The sequence below is a fragment of the Cnephaeus nilssonii genome (assembly GCF_951640355.1).
Source record: "Cnephaeus nilssonii genome assembly, chromosome: 1".
Lineage (NCBI taxonomy): Eukaryota > Metazoa > Chordata > Mammalia > Chiroptera > Vespertilionidae > Cnephaeus > Cnephaeus nilssonii.
In genome coordinates this window covers 88,093,981-88,118,553 of record NC_137072.1, presented here as the reverse complement: position 1 = coordinate 88,118,553, position 24,573 = coordinate 88,093,981, and the positions used below count along the sequence as shown (strand labels likewise).

The following is a 24,573-nucleotide window of genomic DNA, read 5'->3' as shown; positions in this document are numbered from 1 at the left end:
TGGCCCGTGTCAGCCTTTGAGTTTGACATGCTTGCTCTACAGGGCTGGATGCTGTTTTTAAAGTCTCTAACAGAGTAGCTCTTCTAACCATCTTCCTCTCTCTCTCTTTTTTAAAAAAAATATATTTTATTGATTTTTTACAGAGAGGAAAGGAGAGGGATAGAGAGCTAGAAACATCGATGAGAGAGAAACATCGACCAGCTGCCTCCCGCACACCCCCTACTGGGGATGTGCCTGCAACCAAGGTACATGCCCTTGACCGGAATCGAACCTGGGACCTTTCAGTCCGCAGACCGATGCTCTATCCACTGAGCCAAACCGGTTTCGGCCATCTTCCTCTCTTGTTTAAATTCCTCTGTGGCTCTCCAATGTTACTGACACGGATTCTCCGTGCTCCACACCAGACTCAGCTAAGATACTTAAGGAACCGTTTCTGGGCTCCACTCTAGAAACTCTCATTCAATGGGCCCAGAAGCCTGTAGTTTTTAGCAGGCTCTCCAGGTATTTCTGAGAGGCCAGTGTCCTGTGGGGACCACTGGTCTGCTGGATACAGCTGGGCCCAGGAGTCCTCCCTGTCTTCCTCTCTAGCATAATCAGTCCCTTCCCCCCTTATATAATGACACAAAAAACCTGCAATAGCCAGATTCTATTAAGATGTTTGGAAATGTTGTTCCTCTGTCTAGAATGTCTTTCCCTTGCTTGTCCACTGGGGGACACACTTCAAAATTCACCTCAAGTATCAGTGCTTCATCCATAATGCCTTCCCTTCCTCCACAGGCGGAGCCGAAGGCTTTCTTCTCCGTGCTGTCTGGCCCCTTAGCTATGGCTTTCTCCCCGTGTGCACACATGGTTACAATTGTGGTCCACACGTGTCTGTCCCACTGGACCTATGGTTTCTGTAAGTGGCTCAGAACCTGTCACACATCTTTATATTGGGGGATCTAGGCCAGGGATTGGCAAAATATGACACTCAGGCCAAATTTGGCCTGTTGCTGCCTGTTACTGTAAATAAAGTTTTATTGGAATATGGCCACATCCACTTGTTCAGTGCCTATGCAGCAAAACTGAGTGGTTGCAACAGTGACAGCGTGGCCAGAAAAGCTGAAAATATTTACTATCTGGCCCTTTACATAAAAGGTTTGCGGACTCCGCTCTAGACCCCAACTGTCCTCACTTCAGCCAGAGCAATTTGTTTCTGCATAAGATCTCCTGTGTGGGAAGGAAGAGGTCTGTATATTAAAAAAAAAAAAAAAAAAAAAAGTTGAAAACTACAGTAGACAATCTTTTATTTATTCGCTTCTGAATTTCTAACTTTGGTATAATGTGTAGAAGACAAATAAGTGTTTGCCAAACAAATATTTAACAATAGAAAACTACACAGTTTACCTCTGGCCTTCTTTCGAGTGCTTCTTTAATTATGGGATGCAATTCCTCGATCAGTTCCCTAGAAGAAAAATGATATACATTCTTTCAATTAATAGCTGAACAGATATAACCTGACATGTGCAAATATATAAATATTAATATATTGAGGTAAATAGACAACAGTTAACCCTAATTCTACTGTTTAAAACACAATTTTTATTGTTTTGGTTATAAAACAAATTTGTACATTGTAGAATGTTAGGAAAGCAGAAAAAATGGTATGTGCCACTTATTTGAATTTATAGAAATAAGTAATGTCAACATTTCTGTTCAATCATTTTGCAGCCCACGTACATTTCACATAGTTGAAACCCTATCATATATATGATGGTATCCTTTTTTTTTTCTTTACTTAGTACTAGCATAAGGACTTTTATATGCAATTAATAAATTCACAGTATTCTATTATAGGGTGGAAATCATACTTTTCCTTAACATTTCATATATTACTGATGCCTTAAATTTTATGTAATTTCTGTTATTATAAATACTGCCTCAGTAAACATCTTTGTACATTAACCTTTGTCTTTATTTCTGATTATTTCCTTAGAATTAATTCTTACAAATGGAATTAATGGGCCAAATGGTATAAACTTCATGAGCATGATAATTTTATCTTTGCTTACATTCTGATTTAAAATGAAAAATGTGGTTGTTATAGAAGATTAGGAGAACAGAAAAGCAGCAGAAGAAAATAAAACACAGCCACAATCTTATCATCTATAGAAACTATCACAGACAAAGTATTTGCCTCAGAATTGTTTCTATTTATGGGATTTTGTTTTTTAAGAAGCTGAGATCATTTTTGTATCCCATTTTTTGCTACTAGCACCACTTGTCATAAAATAATCTTCCAAAATTCCCTTTTTAATGAATGCTATTCCCACACCTCACATATTACAATTTAGTCTCTATTATGCATATCATCTTGGAGGCAAAACATCAAATACCACCTCATATCAATGGAGGATAATCTCAAAACAATAAATCCAGAGCCTAGAAGGCAATAACAAAACAGAACTTCGGGCAAAAATGAAGGATTTGCTTCATTTATAATAAAAAACATCAAGAATTATGTAAAATAGCCGAAACCGGTTTGGCTCAGTGGATAGAGCTTCGGCCTGCGGACTGGAAGGTCCCAGGCTCGATTCCGGTCAAAGGCATGTACATTGGTTGCGGGCACATCCCCTGGTGGGGGGTGTGCAGGAGGCAGCTGATCGATGTCTCTCTCTCATCGATGTTTCTAACTCTCTGTCCCTCTCCCTTCCTCTCTGTGAAAAATCAATAAAATATATATTAAAAAAAAAAAGAATTATGTAAAATATGTGTGTCAATATTACTTGTAAAAATAATTCAATTCTCTTAAGAAGGAAAAAAACTATAGTTTTAACCAACAGATTGAGCTTATAAGTTAGTAGAATCACTGTGTAAATAAATTCGGTAGGAATTTTAAGATTTAAACAGCATTTTATTTCTGGGACATATTTATACATAGTAAATATTTGATTTTTATAATCATTCTGTGAAGCAAGTAAGGTAAAATCTTATTTCCTCCATCAAAATGGGAAAGTAAAGGCTCAAATAAATTAAATGACTTGTTCAGTGTTCCATGGTCAATTAACCAGTAAAAGGACTGATAAGTGACTCTCCTGGTAAGTACTCCACTGCCTCCCCTCTCCCTGCAGCCACATTTACGTTCTTAGTGCATGGAGAAAACATATACAGATAATTACCTAAAAGCTCCTGGGTTGGTCCTGCCAAGGCCTAGAACAAGGGACTCTGTGATTTCCATGCTCTCAGAGCGCATCATTGGAACTATGTGCTTAAACAAGGATGAAGGGGATGGGATTCCAATAATCTGGAAAAAAAATATATGTATTTTTAGCACCCGCTAATGATAGTACATCCAACTAAATAATTTGACATTTCAACACTATTTGGCCAAGGACAATGGATAAATAAAATTTCAGAATGAACGGGGCTTCAAAATCCACCTGTGGTGCACACACCTAAACGTTTCCACACCTTTACAACGACTCACTGCACGTTCATTAACGGGACTGGGCTTTGAGGGTCCCTCAGGGTCTCCCGGACCCTCACCATCAGATAACAGGCTGACTCCCTCCATCACATAGCCTAGGTGTTTTGTTCCAAAAATGGGTGGAACAAAATTACTTCTAAAGGAGTCCTTGGTGTTGAAGTGGACCCCCACGTGTTAGGTTTTCTCAATTCCCTCCAGCCACCTCATAATATTTTTGGTCATGCCATGAAGACCAGAGAACTGTTCTTGTCAAGTGTCATTCGTATCACTACATAATTGAGGGAAATTCAAAAAAGATAACTAATCATTTAAATCATTCCTTTTGGATACTAAGAAGTGTGAGAACTACGGAAGACGAAATCAGGGAAAACAGGGATGAAAACGACTTTAAAAATACCCATTCTGATGAATTTAATGAGCATGGCCCCTTTTCCGGGAAGAAAAACTACACTTAGTTTTTTAATTCGAACTAGGACTCCATAAAAGCAGCAATGGGATTTCTTGAACTCTTTTTTCCCCCCCCATTATCAGTGCAAGTAACAACTACACTTTTTCAACCAACTGAGTTTACGGTCCTGGAAAAGAAAGTGTGACACCTGATGCAGGGCGGCCCTGGCAAGCTTACTTTGGAGTCGATGCTGTAGCCGCTGTCGGGGGTGGACGCCAGCGTCTCAGGAGGCGAGCACCTCACGGACCCCGCAGACGGGGACGTGGACGCGGACGAGGCTGCGCTGCAGCACAGAAGCAGGTAATTTCTCCACAGGCCCACGTACGAGTCACTGCTTGTGGTCGTACTCACTTTCTTAGCATTGATGGGGCTACTGAGGAAAACAACGAAAAACAAACAAAACAGGTAAATAACACAACATACTTTGAAATTTTTAAGAAAACGAATGCCAGGGGCTATGAAGGTGAGTAAAGCACATATACAAGTTCATTAAGTCATCCACAGTGTCCTTGGCATGTTAGAAAGTGCTCAGGGCACTTGTGACAGCAGTAAAAACACGAACAGAAACCTGAGACACCCATTACCGACGTGTTTGCTGGGGGAGATACACAATAAAGAGCAAATAAAACAACGTCAGGCTGGTTTGGCTCAATGGATAGAGCGTCGGCCTGTGGACCAATGGGTCCCGGGTTCGATTGTGGTCAAGAGCACGTACCTTGGTTGCAGACCCCTCCCCGCCTGGTCAGGGTGCATGCAGGAGGCAACCAATCAATGTGTTTCTCTCACATCCATGTTTCTCTCTGTTTATCCCTCTCCTTCCCACTCTCTCTAAAAATCAATGGAAAAATATCCTCAGGTGAGATTTAAAATATAAAACAAAAAATAATGTCAGATGGTGCTAAGTTTAATGATGAAAAATAGAGCAAATGGTGAGATAGGAAGTGGTGGTACAAGAGGGTCTAATAATTTAAAATATGGTAATTAGGGGAGACTTAAATAAAGTAAGGTCATAAATATTACACAAGGTGAAAAGTGTCAATCTTCATTAAAACAAACAAACAAAAAAACACCCAATACACAATACCTGAGAATCTACACAGGTACATAATTAGCATAAATATACAGAAATACCAAAAACACATACACTAGGAAAATCACTTACTTTATATCAACCTGCGGGGACAACAACTGAAGTCTTGTGTATGCAAACATCCAAGCATAGCTCACAGCTGTGGGGCAGTGTTTGGGAAGGTTTTCTTGCTTTAAAAAACTGGACAGACTTATAATCCATGGGTCTTGGCCTTGGGTCACATGTGCAAATATCCATATGTGTGATGGACTAATCACATCAAACTGGTGGCTGATGGGAGAAGAATTCCATTCCGCTAATGTCTGTAAATCTATCGAGCTAGGGCAATACAGCAGAGTAGTCTAGGGAGAGAGAAAGCATTGGTTACTGCACACTTCATGACTGAAGTTCTGCCACATGAACTGCTTTCAACTGCACGCGGCCTGCTGCTAGGTTCAAGAACAGAGGAACTAAAGCAGGTTAATATGAGCTCCAAGATGGGCATAAGAGAGTAGTGAATTCCTGAAACTGGACTTAAGGGTTTGCGTGCGTGTGCCTACATGTGTTTTTCTGGAGAGAGATTCCATAGATTTCATTATTCTCGAAAGGATCTATAAAACTAAACGGTTGAGGACCACTACTTACGTAATTCATATATGACTATGCAATTTTTGTGGGCGTACTGCAGCAGGTAGAGAGCCCCAAAACAAACTATTAACTTTCATGCTGACGTGCTCTACATATGAAGTGGAACAGACTGGAAAACGGGCTCCTCTCCAGAGGTGCATATTCATAAATATTTGCTCAGTAATATTCTGGGAGCTTATACTGAAGAGAAAGATTTACCTTCAGAACAAATTATATGCCATTCAAACCACAAAAATGGAGCCTTAAGCTGAACAGAGACTCAATTTACTCCATCATTCAACTGGTATTTTTAAAGCACCCACTAAGAGCCAGGCACTGCTTTAGGCACTAAAAGAGAGCCATCCACTACTCTTTTCGTTGGCATAGTTCAGGGTAACCATCTAAAACAGAATTCTCGAAATTGTACAGATTTATAACCATCTCTTATATTTATAAAGTTTTCTTATTATCTCCCTTGGTTACACATAATCCGTGAGTTGTAAAAACCAAGTGTTAGGCAGAAAGCACATAAACCTCTGGTCGGTCCATGCATTCCAAAACAGGAATAAAAAGAATGTCAGGTAGTAAAGTCTGATAGTTACTCTTACACCAATCTTGAAATCTTAATATATGACTTTTTTTAAAAAAATTCAAACTCAACTAAGCAAGTTTGCACACGATTTCTTAGTAATGTAAAAAAATACAGTTTTTTCTTCATTTTAATGAGTCAAATTACATTATTACTAGCATAAAATACTACATTGCACTTAAACTTATGTGGCAAACTAAACAAATACATTTATTGAAAATAGAGTGCAAATCTTTGCTCCAAATTTCAACAACATTTTTCCTTAGCAATTTAAACAATATATATAATATTATATGCCATAATAAATAGCAAAAAAAAAAAAATAGTCAACAGTAATATTAGATTTAAGAGGAACTTCTTAGATAAAAAAGACTGGAATTTTACAAAGATAAAATATTTTTATTGCTATGGGGAAGTATACTAACCATAGAAATAAACCACTGCAATTATTTTTTTTTGTGTGCCACTTTTTTAAAAGTATTTTTTAATTTTTAAAGTACAGTTTTCAAAAATACTTTCTAATGCAGTACATTTGTAAAGAAAATTCATGTATAGATGTGACTTAGGTTCTAAAACAAGACTGAACAGCATTCATTCATTACAATCACTGAATTGCAGTACATTACAGTTACAGAAGTCTCTACAGTTACCTGATCGGCCCCCGTGAGATGTATGAAGCTCTCAAGAATGGATGGGCTCAGCCTGTCCATCACATCTATGGCTAATTCATCATCGCCCTATAAAAAAAGACAACATATGTCTAAAACAATTTAAATATGTTTTTATCGATTTAAGAGAGAGGAAGAGGGAGATAGAAGCATCCATGAGAGAGAAACATCAATCGGCTGCCTCCTGCACGCCCCCTCCTGGGGATGGAATAGGAAACCTGGGCATGTGCCCTGATCAGAAATCGAACCATGACCTCCTGGTTCATGGGACGATGCTCAACCAACTGAGCCACACCGGCCGGGTGAAATTTAAGAATGTTTAAGAAAAGTAGCCAAATTTAAATAAATATTTACATTCACTTTAGCACTACTGGTTACAAATGGGACTGAGGTGAGTCAAAAAGACTTTGTTATGGAGTAAGTTATACTTGCATGGTCGTAACAGAAATGTAATAAAGATGGACAGGAGGATAGTTTTTTAGTATTTTCAGTAGGGAGGTAAATGAAGTATCTAAATCTTACCTTGGGTATTTCCAAAAGTGCAAATAAAGCCCGTATTTCTCTAAGGACACTGACGGCCAATCTCCTCGTGGCAGGCCGGCTGCTACAGAGAATGACAAGAGCAAACCCTTCGACCACATGGAATACACTGGGATACGGGCTCCTTTCCAGAGGAGGGGGGTGAGACGCGCCATTAGCTAGACCATGCTTGAAAAAGAAACACAAGTTAAAAATGAAATTTCACAATGTATTTACAGACATCCTAGTGAAACAACTAAGAGTAACGTAAATCATAGAAATTATGGCTACAAGCCTGTCTCGGCTCAAGCAATTTAAGTAATCTTGACTTTATAAAAATGTAGCAGTGTACACAGTGGAGGAAGAAGCACTTACTATAACCGGCAGTCTAAACAAGAATTCTGTATCTCACACCTCTATCTTTCAGTGGCTACTCTGTCACCTGGGAGCTGACACTCTTAGTCACTCTTGGGCTGACATTTCTGTGTGGGGTGTGAGGGGACTGGATTGTATCCTTTGTACTCAGGGCCGAGGCCCAGCAGCGGTTATCACCTGGGAACTTGTTAGAGGTGGATTCTCAGGCCCCTGGTGATTTATATGCTCATTAAAGGCTGGGAAGCTGGGTTGGCTTATGATCCAGTTCTCAAATTCCAAGGTTCGATGACTTACACATTACCATAAATCAGTAATTTGGGCACCTTTAATGGTTAAGAAGGACACAAACTGTATATGAGAAATAGGGATTGGTGCCAAGGACAAAACAATCAAATAGCTCAAATGAAAGGCCACCCGCGTTTATTATTGTACCAGCTTTAAATACATTGGGAACAACCTAAATCTGAACTAGAATTGCCTCTACTACCTATGTTCGTACAAAACTCACTGTTATCAAAGGAAGAAGGCCAGACACAAAAGATGAGATACTTAAGATATGAACTACAGGAGAACTCAGTTTCAGGGATTATAAACACTCTGAAAATGAATAAAACGTTCAGGGTTTGATACATGAACACCGTTGGTCATTTACCACTGACCATATCCCAAGGGACCACACAAAAGAATAGGGTACCTGTGAGTCCTGGTTTTTGTTGTGCATTTGCGTTGCCTGTTTCCACTGGTTTATTAATTGGACCAACATCTTTACAGCATTATCAAGAAGTGTGGGATGGACGTCAGTCACTTCACGGACAACGAAATAGACAAATCCTGAAAGCACGTCCTCCCGCCAATCTGGAAAATCGAGCACGAGAGCCTGCAGGGTATTGAAAGCGAGAGCACGCAGCTCTTCATCCATGTGAACCGTGAGCCTGCCAGGAACAAAGGTCCGTCAGCAAACCCCGAACCTTCCAAGCAGTTTTATCACCTGCATCTTGAAACCAAGAACTTAGTAAACACGGCCTCTTAATTGGTTTGCGCGGAGTATGAAGATAGAAACCAATGTTCACTTTTTGTGTTATATCCATTCCTATGCAAGTCTATACTCATTTGTTTAAAATGACACATCAACCTACTAATACTAGTTGGTATTTTTACTATAACTCAGAATAATTTTAATCATAATGCAAATGCCATACTTAGGAAAATCCTGATTGCCATATCAGCATTATATTTAAAAATCCTTTAATTCTTAAAATACAATGTTATCCTCTAATCAATCAATAATTATATGCAATCATATAATGTCTTAGCACCATCTCACTTTTATTCAGTCCTTTACTATCACTGGGAAGAACATGATTTATCTCTGTCATTCCTTTCATGTGCTGAGGTTACTGTTAAATATGAGATAGCTGATTGTAAGAAAGGAAATAGAACAAAAAAAGATGGAATCGATTTAACAGAAATATTTCTTGAAGGTGAGAATGAGCATAAATTTAGTAGTAGCCTCATAAATGTAGTATACCTAGAAAAAGAAAACATTTTCAAACTAACACCTAAGCCCCTAAAGACAGTGTTAAGGCTAAATAAATTAGAGGAGAGGCTATATAAAATTGCCTTTTAAAGACATCGAAACCATATGGGGACACGAACATGATAGAAGTTAAAGGATTTTAACAGAACATAAAAGAATGATTAGGAAAACACACACAGAAAAGATGGCTGCAGCATATAGCATCATATGAGTATGTTTCTGATTTGGACCTGAGGAGGATTGTTTAGAGATTGACCATCAAGACAAATGCATCAGAGTTAGAAACACCATGAATGAAAAAGAAAAGCAGGTAACATTTAAAAATATGCCACAATGACATGCTTGGGAAGCGGGGTGCTGGCGTTATTCTCCGTGACAGAGGAGGAAAGCTGGGTGGCTTCGGTGAAAGGAGGGAACAGCCTTCACCCTGCGGAACCAGGCCTGGCCTTCCCTGAGCCGGCCTCCGGCGACAAGGAGACTGCAGGGGAGATGCATCACAGCGAGACCCACATGGGAGTCAGCCCAGAGCAGCAGCAGCGGCGGCAGCTCATCAGAAGTGTCATACGGGCCAGCTTAAGGGCCTCGAGCCCGGTGCTGTGTCTGATAGTGGCCCCCAGGGAGCTAACTGTGGGAGAGGAGAGTGACTGACTATATGATGCCGGCTTTGAAGGTTCCTTCAACATCCCTTAATCCACGAATGTGTACACGTCATCTTACACCTACCTCAGCGACTCAGAGTACAGATGCATGAGGAGAATAGCAATGGAGCCTGGCTCATTTAAGGTATGCACTAGCCTGAGAGCCAGCATACAGGTCTATACATTTACAATGCATCTCTGATTTGTTGGATTGTTTGCTTCATTTTTAGGGACACGAGATCTGGACATCACAATTGCAAATAAGAGGAATAGGGGACAAAACAGACCAGATCCTAGACGCTTTCTTTCTGCTGAAGTGAATTAATCAGTGAATATACGTCATAGGGGAAAGAAGCAAAGGAAATAGGAAAGCAAACTGGCATTCACTGTTCAGACATTTGCTCCTTCACTCGATGCCGCCATGGCGGCCGATCATAGATGCAGTTTCACTCTGGAACGCTCAGGCCCTCTCTCTCACAGGTTGGCTACAGCTGCTTCTGAGCTACAAAGGCAGAGACGAGCAGCTGTGCCAGAGATCACAAGATCTGCAAACCCTAAAATAGCCACGATCAAGGGAACCCCTTATCTAGGGAATTCTTAACTACACCCACAAAGCATGTTTTCGGCAGGCCACCACCTCAACTTACAATTAGTTCGGAAAGCTACTATTTAAGCTTGGTTCACGTTATTTGCTTATTTTTTTAGATCGATGCCATGCTAACAGAGCCAAGGGAAACCAAAACTGCAACCCTGTGGGCAATGCAATAGAAGAAACAAGTGAAAATGAGACTTGGCCACTACCCTAGGTGCCACAGAAATGATGGTGGGAGTCAACAAAAAATTAATTGCCTAATCCGTATCATCAGACACGGATAACACCCATGTTAAGGGATAACGTGTTTTATAAATCCCAGGAAGTATTACCAGATAGAAAGTGAGGGAATTGAAAAAAATGGGCTTTGCAAGGGAATATAAAAGAACTTTAAAAGTTACACACGAATGGGGAGAACATGTTTAACAAAACATGAAAGACAAAACGGGAGTTTAGAAAGTAAATCAAACAAAGGATTCAATGTCTATATCATTAGCTTTTAGTGATAATAGTAACGGGGCCGGTTTGAAATTTAAAGGGATCAAAAGAGATACAAACCAACACAGCGAACAGTGATTCTCCTTTACCTTGCTAACAGTTCGATGAGGTCAGTTCTGCTCATACCGTCAGGAATCAGCCTTGGAATAGCAGCAATACAAGTTCTAAACAAATCAATTTTGGGTTTTCTTTCCCCCCTGAAAAACAGGTCACAACAGGACTTAAGTATATTACATATGCTGGGAAATGAAAGCAAAGTTGGAAAAATAATTACAGAAAACAGGAGCCGACCCCAGAAAGTTTAATGTATTTAATATAAAAAAGAGCACATATACATTCAGTAAATAATTATTCGTTTATAAATGAACAAAAGAATACAGAGACAATTCTAGGAAAAACACAGTAAACAAAAAAGGTTTTCAGTAATTGTAAAACAAGCATAGGAAGGATTCAGTTTAAATAATGAATATACATTACGTTGTTTTTAATACAATTATTTCAAATTAATAATAAATTTTAATCAAATATAATTTAACTAATATTGAATCTTTAGTAAATAATTATTATACAACTAGCGGCCCAGTGCATGAAAATCATGCATGGGGGTGGGGGGTGGGGTGGTGTCCCTCAGCCCAGCTTGCACCCTCTCCAATCTGGGACCCTTGGGGCAGTCGAACATCCCCCTCAAAATCCAGGACTGCTGGCTCCCAACTGCTCGCCTGCCTCTGCCTGATTGCCCCTAACCACTCCCCTGCCAGCCTGATCGATGCCTAACTGCTCCCTGGCTGGCCCAATTGCCCCTAACTGCTCTCCCCTGCCATCCTGGTCACCCCTAACTGCCCTCCCCTGCTGGCCTGGTCACCCCTAACTGCCCTCCCCTGCCAGCCTCATCACCCCTAACTGCCCTCCCCTGCCAGTCTGGTTGCCCCTAACTGCCCTCCCCTGCTGGCCTGGTCTCCCCCAACTGCCCTCCTCTGCCGGCCTGGACACCCCTAACTGCCCTCACCTGCCAGTCTCATCACCCCTAACTGCCCTCCCCTGCAGCCTGGTCACCCCTAACTGCACTCCCCTGCAGTCCTAGTCCCCCCCAACTGCCCTCCCTTGCTGGCCTGGTACCCCCCCCCAACTGTCCTCCCTGCAGGCCTGGTCCTCCAACTGCCCTCCCCTGCAGGCCTGTGTCCCCCCAACTGCCCTCCTCTGCTGGCCTGGTCCCCCCTAACTGCCCACAACTGCTCTCCCCTGCAGGCCATCTTGTGTCTTGGAGTGATGGTCAATTTGCATATTACTCTTTTATTAGATAGGATAATACTGATATTAAATAATCAGACATTGGTTATGTGGGAGCCTACAAAATTAACAAAAATATTTATTTAATATAATTTACTAACAAGGTTCTTAGAAAACAGACTTTCTCATATACCACTGTGTTGCTATGGTTTGTTCTTGTCTTTTTATTTTACTTCAGCACACACACACACACACACACATACACACACTTAAAATTTTTATATAATAAAATGTGTTCATTTTTGAAATTCATCTGGTTCCTTCAGAGGCTTGATACAATTTAAATCTACTGTATTTACTTCTAGTTACTCAATGATTTTATTTACTTTACATATCTAACATCTTAATATACCGGTCTTTATTTTGGTCTATATTTGAAGATGAGGCTTTTAGTTAACTTATCCAAAAAGCTCTTCAGTTGGCCTAGAAAATAATTCTTATGTAGAAAAGAATTTGGATGATTTAAATATTTTAGGCCCATATTTGTCATAGTGGGATTTGCTACCAATTTTCAGATAAATTTGATATAGTCAGTTGTCTCTTTCCATGGTTCCAATATGCATGAGCTTTGGTAACCACAATTTAGTTAAATAATACCAGTCCCAGCAGGGTTCAATCTTCAGTTCCCACACATTAACTGTAAGTAATTGCATAAAAAAGTTTCCCTGTTAGCTCTGCAGTCCACCAATCATGACGTACTTAACAGATGAGCACCTTAATCAGTGACTAATCATGTCACTTTTTTCAAATTCTGTCATGACTAGTCACTGCCCGTCTGTTATTTGGTTCACACACAGACAGCAAAGTGTGTAGTTGTGCTGCTTACTTGTCTCCAGTGATAAACTCAGGTGGCATTTCACAGAAATGAATACTCAAAAGAGGAAACTCGTCAACAAAGATTAGAGTGGGGCAAAGGAAGGAAAAGTGCTGTTGTCAGAAGCGAGCACTGGTGGAGTCACAGGACGGCTGACTGGGGGATGCTGCCATCGTTGGGGGCTCGACATACGCAGCCAGAGGAGCTTGGGGAGGGCAAACGTATCGACATAAATGAGGAGAGGGGTTGTGATGAAATAACGCAGGGAAAACTTCACATCAGAGAAATTCCGAGATATTATCACGCACTAGTGCATAATAACTGTATATGAATTAAATTGAGAGATCCAATTTCCAATGTGGTCATCTAAGACCTGGAATGCAGACATGAATATCTGAAAAATTCTGTCCCTTATACAGAATACGTAGATATATCTTAGCCAGTGAAGGAAGTTAGTGCCATAAAATATATTCTCTTGAGGAGGAAATCCCTGATCCGGAAAAAAGATGCTGGGATGACAAGCAGCGACAAGGCTAGGGTGGGCAGGGATGAGGTACTGTTTCAAAGAAACTACTCATACGTTCTTCCTCTCTGTACCCCTGGTTCCCAGGAGATTTTCAGGTTTTCTTTTTTGTTTATCAGGGCCTTGGAAATAAGAGCATTGGTCTGACTTAATAAGCCAATCAGTCCGCACACATCTGAGGCAACGAGGGTTTACCTATCACTCACAGAAGAAGAGTAGGGCTTTGTCGCTGACAACAAACTAGACTGAGAATCCAGGACACCTTTTGCTATCTGGACTAACGAACAACACTTGGCAGGTGGAAGGAACCGCTGTATTAACAACCACAGCAGATGGCAATACAGAACTCCCGGAGAGAAAGGAACAAAACAGGTAAGCACGAACCAACCATCCATACTCTTGACAGAAACTGAAATAGCAATGAAAAGAATGAATTTACTACGTACGTAATCATATCTTCAGGTTCCTTATTAGACATCTGCACACTCGTCATACACATTGGCCTCCCAACTTCTTTGTCCAAATGTCTGAGAATGCTATCTAATGCTTTCCTCACTTGAGGATAGTATATTGACATTCCTGGGGGGGGGGAAAAACACCTCAGTTATAAAATGTTAGAAATTAAATAAGGAATAGTTACAATTCCTTTTCTGTAAAAATAAGCGCCTCTTAATCAGAGCGGACTGACAGCTGCCGGGAGGTGGTTGTGTGTGTGTGTGTGTGTGTGTGTGTGTGTGTGTGTGTGTGTGTGAAGGGATTGAGCAAAAAAGAAAATAAAAACTCACGGACACAGACAACAGTGTGGTGACTGCCGGGGGGGAAAGATTGGGGAGGTGGAGGAGAATATAGGGGGATAAATGGTGATGGACGGAGACTCGATTTGGGGTGGTGAACACACAATACAGTGTACAGATGACGTGTTGTGGAACCGTGCACCTGAAACCATATAATTTTGTTAACCAGTGTCACCCAACAAATTCAATAATAATAAAAAAAAGACATTAGCTTATCATTGTTGCAAAAGAAGGCATTTCGACTGTGATATACTCTTCTCCCCGATGATTGGCTTTAGCATATGTAAAAATTATGCACAGAACTAAAATTTGAAGGAAGAACGAAATGCAGTAAATACTGTCATGTAAGAAAACAAAGCTTTAAACAGGAGACTTTTAACCTGACAACTTATGGATATTATAAAAAATGACCCATTTTTTAATCACTCCGTATACTGGAATAACCATAATAGGTAAATATGTATGTTTTAGATTCTATCTAAAACTGCTACAAAAGCATATTAAACTGTATCAACAAGCTGTTTTATTTATCCGAGTTAACACTAACCTATGACTTTTGCTTCTTCATCTGTCAAGGTTTTATTGAGAAAAATTTTCTTCACACGAAGCGTGTTTCCTGAAGGAAGAATAATTCCTGTTGTTGGCATTGGTGGCTCCCCATCCTTCTGCTGCAAGCTGTCCGCTATCACCAGGAAGACTCGGAGGCCTATGTTCATTCTCTGCGGAGAAAAGGTTTTCAAAATTAAAGCAGACTTTCAGCCAATATTTTGTTCATGTTAAAAATATCTTGTCAAATAATACTGGGGTACAGGAAAACTAAACTTTCTGCTTAACATTTCTTATCCAATCCAGGCACTGAAGTGTGCTTTAATGTCACATTCCCAAATGCCATCCACGCACTTCAGAGGTCAACTGGCTCTCCTCTTTCGCTATAAAGCTTATTTCAAACCTTTTCCATCTGTCCTCAACTCTCCTCCTCCTCCTCTCTCCCTTCCCCTCTCTTCTCCTGCTTCACAGAAAGAAGAAACCAATTTTCTTCAAACTCTCACTACCACACACACACCAGTGCACTTATATCTGCACTTCTTCCTCTCCTTTGCTCTTATTAGAGTTGGGGGGAGGGGGGGGGTTGGTCTTTCTAGCTTTAGAATGCTATCTTATCTTAACATTTTTGGGAAATTATACTATTGACTAGAGGCCCAGTGCACGAAATTCGTGTACAGGGTGGCGGGGGGTGTCCCTCAGTCCAGCCTGCACCCTCTCCAATCTAGGACCCCTTAAGGGATGTCCGCCCGCCCGTTTAGGCCCGATCCCGGTGGGACATCCCTCTCACAATCCAGGACTGCTGGCTTCCAACTGCTTGCCTGCCTCTGCCTGATTGCCCCTAACCACTTCTGCCTGCCAGCCTGATCACCCCCTAACCCAGTGATGGGCAACCTTTTGAGCTTGGTGTGTCAAACTTCACCAAAACAACTGAGCATAACTCGGGTAGTGTGTCACTTTGAGGAAAAAACATTATTTCGCAAATGTTTCATCCTCAGGAGCAGCAAATGTTTCACCCTCGGCATGTGGCCGCCTCAGCGGCCGCGTGTCATCAGAAATGGCTACGCATGCCAGTGCTGACACGTGTGTTATAGGTTCGCCATCACTGCCCTAACCACTCCCCTGCCAGCCTGATCGATGCCTAACTGCTCCTTGGCCAGCCTGATTGCCCCTAACTGCCCTTCCCTGCCATCCTGGTCACCCCTAACTGCTCGCCCCTGCCAGTCTGATCGCCCCTAACTGTCCTCCCCTGCAGGTCTGGTCCCCCCCCCCCCCCCAACTTCCTTCCCCTGCTGGACTGGTCACTCCTAACTCTCCTCCCCTGCAGTCCTGGTCACCCCCAACTGCCCTCCTCTGCTGGCCTGGTCACCCCTAACTGCCCACAACTGTCCCCCCCTGCAGGCCATCTTGTGGCAGCCATCTTGTGTCCACATGGGGACAGCCATCTTGTGTCTTGGTGTGATGGTCAATTTGCATATTACTCTTTTATTAGATAGGATCCTCTCTTTTCTTGCACATTCAACATTTCCCTTTCAACTAAATATGCCGCATTTCTGTTAACTGTACTCAATTACCTTAATAAGCCCTCCCAGAATACTTCCCTGAAGCAACTCTCAATTGTTAATGACCATATTGTTCATAACAGTGGGCACCTTCCCTGCATCCTGTGACTTTAGCAGCACGGGACAGTGTTCTTTCCTGAAACATTCCCTCCCTCGGTACACCTGTACCACTGCTGGCTGTGTCCCCTGTGCTGCATTTCGGGCTTAGCCTCCTTTATCTGATATTAAATATTAGACTGCCTTCTCCTACCAACATGTTCTCTCTCCCAAAGCAACTGCACGTATGTACAGCACTTTAATCACCTCCTTGATGTCAAAAAGATGTCTCAGATTTAATATGTTCAAACCAAATGCACCTTCCCCCACAAATCGATCCTTCCCAATGTTTCTTTTTCAGTAAATGATATTCTCCCTATCTGCACCACACTGTCTCAGCCCAAGCTGCCGTTATCTATGACCTGCACCAGTAGTCTCTAAAGCAAGACAGCTCACTGGAATCCGTGGAGAAAATAAAACTTTTATTAAAAGATCTGTTGTTATCTAAGATTCAAGTTTTAAGCTTTACTCGTCTTTATATATAACAGCGCTGGTGCCTTCCCTTAGTCTAAACATCAGATGGTCATGTCACATAGTCATACAAGACACCTGGAAGGAAGTGGGTACATCCACAATGTCCCAGGGTCCACAGAATTGCCCTCATTTACCCATTCTTTCAGAGTATTGCAATTTGCATTAAATTAATAGATGGATACTTTTATCTGGTTTTATCTAAACTAGGTCTCACAAGATTAAAAAGATTCATGAAAGGAAAATGCAGATCCAAGGTAATCCTAATAAAGTAAGCCTAAATGAACAACAACAAAAAACCCAGCAAACTTTTTCAACTCCTTTTTCCACACAGTTTGGGCTCAGTCTCATCGATGTTTCTATTTCTCTATACCTCTCCCTTCCTCTCTCTCTCAAAAAACAAAAACAAAAACACACACAACACAAAATAAAAACAACAACAAAAAAACCAACGGAACTGACACTTTTTCTACTAGTGTTAGAACTTCAGTGAGGAGAGACTTATTTTTAGAAATAAACTTATTCAATGGAGGAAATACTTTTGAAAATGGATGTTTACGAGAATGCCATTCATCATGTGATTTTTGTTGCTGGAAATCACATGAAGTATATATATAAAACACTCATGCTCACTTAAAAAAAACAAAAGTAAATATTACCCTATCTTAAAAATACCATAAACTGAAAAGCTTCAATAACTTTCTATCCTAGTTGTTAACTACATAAATATGTATCTCAGGATTTGATTATGAGGAGAACCAGCACAGTAATTTAAAAGACATAAGAAAACAGAGAGCACCTATAGTCTTTTTACATTCTCAAATGTTAAGTTCTGATAATATGTTTGTAAAATATTTTAAAGCAATCTGAAAATTGATGTCTACAGAGTGAATCAGAATTTACTAGTAAAAAAACAGGGCCACAGAAGTAGAATAACATTTTTTTTTCTTTTAAAAAATTATGATTGTAAGCTCCATCTGGGGAAAAGGATTTTTGTCTGTTTTGTCTCTTATACCTAAAACAGTACCTGAGACACACTTTAGGTGCTCAATAAATGATGAATGAATGGTATTTATTAAAGACCCTGCTGTTCATATTATTTATATTTATATTATTTCTGTAAGAAACGTGAGCTCACGTCACAACTTCTAGAATCCAGCTGAGCTGGCTAACCTGAAAAACTTGCTCTCTGGATTATTTTCCACCATGCTTAACACTATTCTTAACCCGTTCAGTTAGCTATCAGAAAGGTTATATACAACTTGTCCCAGATCACACCTGTAGTAAGAAGTAGAACTTCTAACTATGGGTTTGAGCCTAATAGTCTGATTCCAGAGACTGTGTTCTTAAAAAAAACACAAACACACACACACACATTAAAAAAAAAGTTGAGGATAATGTATTACTCTATAATTTATTTATTTTTTTACCTCTGGATTAATGGTGAAAGTTTTAGTAGACTTTCCAACACTGAGAAGATCAAATATTATTTCTTTCATTGCAAAATCCAAACGTTCCTAGAAAAAACACACACAATAAATAAATGCTTCTAACTTGCTACAACTATAGGTTAAGTATAATGCTAAGAATTATACATATAATGGCAATGACACAGATCTGTGCCCACTAGAGAGTCATAAATCTAGCTGTATATAGAAAAATACTTATGAATTATAGTTCAAAAACATGACTATAACACCTGGAACCAATGTAATACTGAATATCAACTGTAATTGAAATTTTTTTTAAATAATAAAAAAGTTATAGATATTTAATGATCAAATGATTTAATACCGAAACCAATGGGTAATGTTTTAAGTATTCATTCACTAAAATCTAAGTGAAGTAATTCTCTTAGATGAAAGAGAGTCCCACATTATCTATGCAGCTGGCCTAGCGAGAGATCCGACTGGGACAGGAAAAATAGGGCTCCAGGAAGGACATCTCCAAGGAAAAAGTTAACCAGTAAGATTAACTGATGTTTGCGGGAGTTTTATAGTTCTGGTGGAGTGTTGGTGTGAAGCGATTAATCCAAGGGTACTGAGGCGGGGAAAAGGAGGAGGAAAGAGATACAACCTAATGGCATATTTTTCTGAATACTAGAGCTAAAGCACCATTTGCTTTCTTTTACCTTATCGACAGATTTATAATTATTTAACTACCATTAGTTCTGTGGTCTAGCAAATAGAAATGTACTCATTTTATTTAAATACTCTTTATTTATTTACTGTCAAATAACTACAGTATGGACCATCTAAACTGTCAGATTTTTAGTTCAAAGAGAATTCAATGAACATTCTGGAATCAATCGTTTTGCTACGTTGAGGAGGTAAGCCTACCTATGCTTCTGCAGGGCTGATGTGATTAAAACCTCTGATGTGATCATTCATTCCCCTCCTCACACACCTTCCTGTGCGGCAGAGACTGGAGAGCTAAAATGGTATTTCCCAGGATGCCTGGTAACAGTAGGCTTAGGATGTGGCTTAGACCCTGCCAGGTGGTACACTCATGTGAGTCTTTGGGAACTGGGTAACGTGAGGAGGAGGACGGGGGGAGAAACCTCCTTTACTGGTGGGATCATGGCAGCAGCACGGACCACCAGTGGTCCGCAGGCCACCAGTTTTTGGCGACCGCTGCTCCCGAGCTTTCCTTAAACCAGCGGTCGCCAACCTTTCGGACCCCACGGACCACCGGTTGGTGACCGCTGGTCTAAAATATCTGTGGTGATTTCCTAATTTGGCAACCTTTTGATTATGGTGGAGGCAGCGGCCTCCTTGATAGCAATTCCGTAATTTCCTCTTAATCATTCAGACTATTAGTGTTTCTGTGAACTATTTATATTCCTTAAAAAATCCCTTTGGGTTCAACTATCTACAGTGGATTCTAGTATCTATATCTAAGGACCTAGAAGTTAACACAAATTATGAAAACAATTTTCAAGAAAAAAACAACCACACACACACAACCTTTCGAGATACTCAAGAAGCAATCAGTAAAAGCACTAAGGGTAGGATCATACACCTTCTTGAGCCCTCCCCAACTGAAGTGCTTCTCCCACCTGTGGCTCTCCTTTCCTTCTCCAAGTGTGTAGATCCAGGACAAACTTATTTTGTCACACACACACACACACACACACACACACCATTACCATCTTTTATTTTTTATAGCATACATTATTTTTTATGGCATACATTTATTATTTCCACTGTTCAACAGTAATAAATATTTTATCATGCTTTTAGATGTGTAACAAATTTTCATACTCCAAGTGACTGGAACAGAATACTCTTGTAACTTACATGGGCACATGTATTCTGAGGTGAAACACTCACCTGAGCAATGAACTGAATAATCTTCACAAATATATTGAGAGGTGTATCACGAGGAACCACACTACGTGAGCCTTTTGGAAAAAGTGCTGACACTATGCTCATAAGACGACTGCAGGGAAAAAAAATTAGTCATAATGAAATGATGACATTAACAGGACATTCGCAAACTATTCTTCCTATTCTTCCTAATAAGTCAGGAGAATTTATATTCCCACAAAGGTATTTGCAATGTTAACTAAAATTCCATTAGTGTGATGCGTTTTATCAATATTTTATTTAAAATACACTTGGAAACAAAGGCACTCACCTTTGAGTTACAGTGTTGCTTTCACATTTTATTCTAATTACATAAACCCACAACAATCTGTACAAAGATTCCAGTGCAACTCGAGACATTTTAGGATCTTTATTCTGTTTAGAACAAAAGAGAATTAAAATAAGTTTATGTAAGTACTTGCAATCATTTAAGAACGGATACATTCTCTGTCAACAACTAAAAGCACTCACTCCTCTCTTTCTTATTCAATCTAAGACAGGTTTAAATATGCAAACACATATTTGTATATGGTAAGTATATGTTTGGTATATGGTAAGTACAGATAGCTCAAAAGTAACCATAAGTAAGGAAATCCAGAGCCATTCCTTATACACTTAAAACAAAATAATACAATATTAGAATGATAATAATACTTCTAAGAATTTCAAAATTACACACACACATCAACTTACTTGGTAATAAATGGTTCATACAATACTGGCATAATGATAGAAGGATTACTAATCTTGGCAATTAACTCACTGCAACCCATATACAGTTAAAATCTAGAATACCAAATGCTGTTACAGATATTTGCATTTATGAAATAATGCAATACATCACTGATTAGCCTAACAAGAGGAAATATACAGACTAGTGGGTTAAGAGCATGGTCTCTCAAATTAGGAGTGACCAGCCAAACCCCATGCTTGGATGCTGTCATATCACTTGGTGCCACAGTTTCCTCAGCTCTAAAAACGAGGCAATATGGTACCCACCTCACAGTCTCAGGAATTATGTGAAAAGCACTTGCAACACTGCCTGGTACATGATAAATGCTCAACAAGGGTCTATACCTTCAATTATTTATTGAGAATCAGAACACTTTTAATTATTACTATTTAAAAACAGAAAGTCTTCCATTTCAATCACAATTTGATCAACAAACCTTTTCTGCATACCAGCTATTATAAAAGGTAAAGTTCTCAAATGACCAGTCATGTAGAGATTTAATTGTGAATACCGGAAATGCAGCTAATCATCAATTTTATTAGGAGAAACTCTTTATGCTGGTTGTAGGATGCATTTATTGCTATAAGTTAGCATTTATTTAATTTTATTTGGGGAATTTCTTATGATTGAACAATTATTTTATATATAACAACAGACAAAAGGGAGTTCTTAAATACTAAGTAATTGGCTATTCTATTTTATGTTTTAAAATATAGAAAAATGGACATCTAACTGCTTATGACTAAAAACTATGCAAAAGTTGTAACAACTGAGAGTATTTTTACAAAAGACAACCACTAGAAAATATACTTTACCACATTTATCTATATGAATATTTAATATAATTAATGGAATTATTACATTCTATTACATTTTGAAAATGAAATGTATTTTAATAAACACTGCCTTTATAATTATTCAAAGTGTGCATACATTTTTGGGGACACCTTGATGTTACTAATATAATAACCAAGCTTTGGGCAGTACTTTCTTTTTTATTATACTGATATTGTTTAAAACCTAGATGTCCAATATCAAAATATGAATTCAATTAGTTTTATGTACACTCCAAATAATACTTTCACATTATTAAATTTTACTTTTAAAATATAATATAAATTATACATTAAAATATTTAAGCCTAATTCCACATAAAAATTATTCTCATATAAATGCTTAATAAAGTATTTGGTTTATCTTATTTTCTTAAGTGCTGAAGTATCTACCATAAAAAAAAACACAATTCACCACAAAAATACATGATTTTCAAACTTTCCAAGATTGACAACTATGTTAACAAAGCAGAATTACTTTATAATGAACAATAGCAAAACAAGATGAAAAGTGACAAAAATCAATTATTATTTATTTGACCACTACAATGCTGTGATCATGCCTAAATAATAAAAACACCCTAAACTGACCTGAGTCTTAAACAAAGATATCTAATTGCCTCATTACAATTTTGGTCTAATGTGAATAGTCAGATTACATTAATAAAAATCCAATAGTATTAATATATAATAAAATTTTGATTTGTCAGTCAAATATGCTCTTTGGCAGCAATTATTTTATTCTTTCCTCCCTTTTTCTCTACTGTGAACCTCCCCCAAAATAATTTATTTAAAACCCAAATCAATCGGATAAAAGTTTAAAAAGTGTTGCAATAAAATCACATTCAAAATCTAAGCTATTGTCTCAACTTCATTTGCAAATCTTAAAAAATTTCATTTATAACAGCTAATGTAAATTAGACTATCTTAAAATTGAGAACTCTGGTTAACAATCAACATTCATTATCAAATATTGTAAATTCACTTTCTTAGGGCCTCCTTTTAATATTAAAACTGTAGAATGCTCCTGCTGTACTCTTTTGCTACCATACAAGAAGCAAGGCATGAATAAATATTATTAGACATGCAATGCAATAATGGGTAAAGGGGGTAAAAAAGCCACACTTAAAGGAGATAAAGCAACGTCTTACATTGACACAACTCACCTGGAGTGTTTCTATTTGCTTTCTGATACTGTTGTTAGATGGCATCTAAATAAAGCAACGTGAGACAGCAAACATAAACATGAGATGCAGCACATGCATGTTAGATGAAAATAAGCACCAAACAAGACAGCTCCTCACCAAGGCCTCTATTTAGAAGAAATTTGAAATTTCCAAGACAGTGGCCAGAAATACTCAGAAGAAAAAAAAACCCTCTAATTTTTTGGGAATCATGGGATACATCTACAATACTCAAACTGAGAGAAAACACTTAAATTTTTAACAATCTAGTTTTTCCTCTCCAAAGCACTGCAATTGAACTTAAACAAGTTTAATTTTTAAAAGAAATTAAGCATACACTGTAGAAAAAATTCTTCAAAATATTTCTGTATGATACGTACTCTTATTCCTCTCTTAATTGCTCTTCAGAAACTTTAAAATCATTTTTCACAGAATGACCTCAGTTGATATAAAGACAGGGTTATGGGACACTACCAAATTCTGTTTGGAACAAAAGTAACAGATTTAACATTTCCAATGAAAATAAACTGGATGTTCTCTCGTGCTAATTCTGAGCCTACAGGACTAAAGCCCATTTTTTATGATCACCAGCTTCAAAAAGTGGTATAATAATTTTTAAAAATTGGGCAATATCTTAAAATGCCTTGAAAATATATTATTTTTACTTTTATGACTTCGGATGTCTTTTTAATATCCTAGGATTATAGCAAAAATATTTTCTTAAAATATCTGTTACAGCATCATTCCTCATAGTACATTAAAAGGTAACATGGTAGACCAGAAAGAGCAAATGTTATGGCACTGAATGTATCTAGATACAAATCTTATTTCTATCACTTTTTGGCTCCCTAAAGATGGGTTACTTAGTTATCTTCTTTCAGCCTGTCACAGTAAGAATTAAATGAGATACTGTATTCAGAGAATCTGGCATATAGCAAATATTAGTAAAAATCCATTTTAAGAAGTAGTAGGTTTAATAAATGAAAAACTGTTATGGACTTTTTTTTTTAATTAAGAGGTTACTGGAATCTCAAAACAAAAATCAATTTAGGTAAGGCCTTTTCCTTGAGCCAGTATTTCCTATATATAAAAAAACAAATTATACCTGTCACAACAGGTAATTAATGTAGTTTTCCCCCTGAATGCTCAATTCCTTACCTAGACTATGCCGCCTAGCCCCAGCATCTAAACCTAGTAAACAGGAACCAAGTCATAAAATTTCTGCTGAATAGAGCCTTAATGTAAGTTAAGGGTTAATGGCCAAGACAACTATACTCCAAATATTCATGCTAAGTAGCTCTTATCTCCTTTAGCCTGGCAGATTAGCCATTCACGAACA

At 38.8% G+C, this 24,573-nt stretch overlaps 1 protein-coding gene across 11 annotated transcripts in view; it reads right to left on the bottom strand.

Annotated features, from left to right (window-relative positions):
• The window catches only part of FRYL (FRY like transcription coactivator), a 245,723-nt gene that overhangs the window by 79,446 nt on the left and 141,704 nt on the right, over positions 1-24,573 (bottom strand). For 8 of the 11 annotated variants that reach the window (XM_079771144.1, XM_079771135.1, XM_079771138.1 and 5 more), the window contains 14 exons: positions 23,217-23,261; positions 20,756-20,859; positions 20,449-20,557; positions 18,547-18,633; positions 14,992-15,163; positions 14,097-14,229; positions 11,116-11,223; positions 8,456-8,693; positions 7,390-7,575; positions 6,850-6,936; positions 5,077-5,345; positions 4,092-4,287; positions 3,159-3,283; positions 1,387-1,444 (listed from right to left, as the gene is read on the bottom strand). In XM_079771144.1, the coding sequence (XP_079627270.1) occupies positions 1,387-1,444; positions 3,159-3,283; positions 4,092-4,287; positions 5,077-5,345; positions 6,850-6,936; positions 7,390-7,575; positions 8,456-8,693; positions 11,116-11,223; positions 14,097-14,229; positions 14,992-15,163; positions 18,547-18,633; positions 20,449-20,557; positions 20,756-20,859; positions 23,217-23,261 (1,917 nt within the window). The remainder of the gene's footprint in view (positions 1-1,386; positions 1,445-3,158; positions 3,284-4,091; positions 4,288-5,076; positions 5,346-6,849; positions 6,937-7,389; positions 7,576-8,455; positions 8,694-11,115; positions 11,224-14,096; positions 14,230-14,991; positions 15,164-18,546; positions 18,634-20,448; positions 20,558-20,755; positions 20,860-23,216; positions 23,262-24,573) is intronic. The other 3 variants (XM_079771136.1, XM_079771142.1, XM_079771143.1) reach the window with 1 other exon arrangement.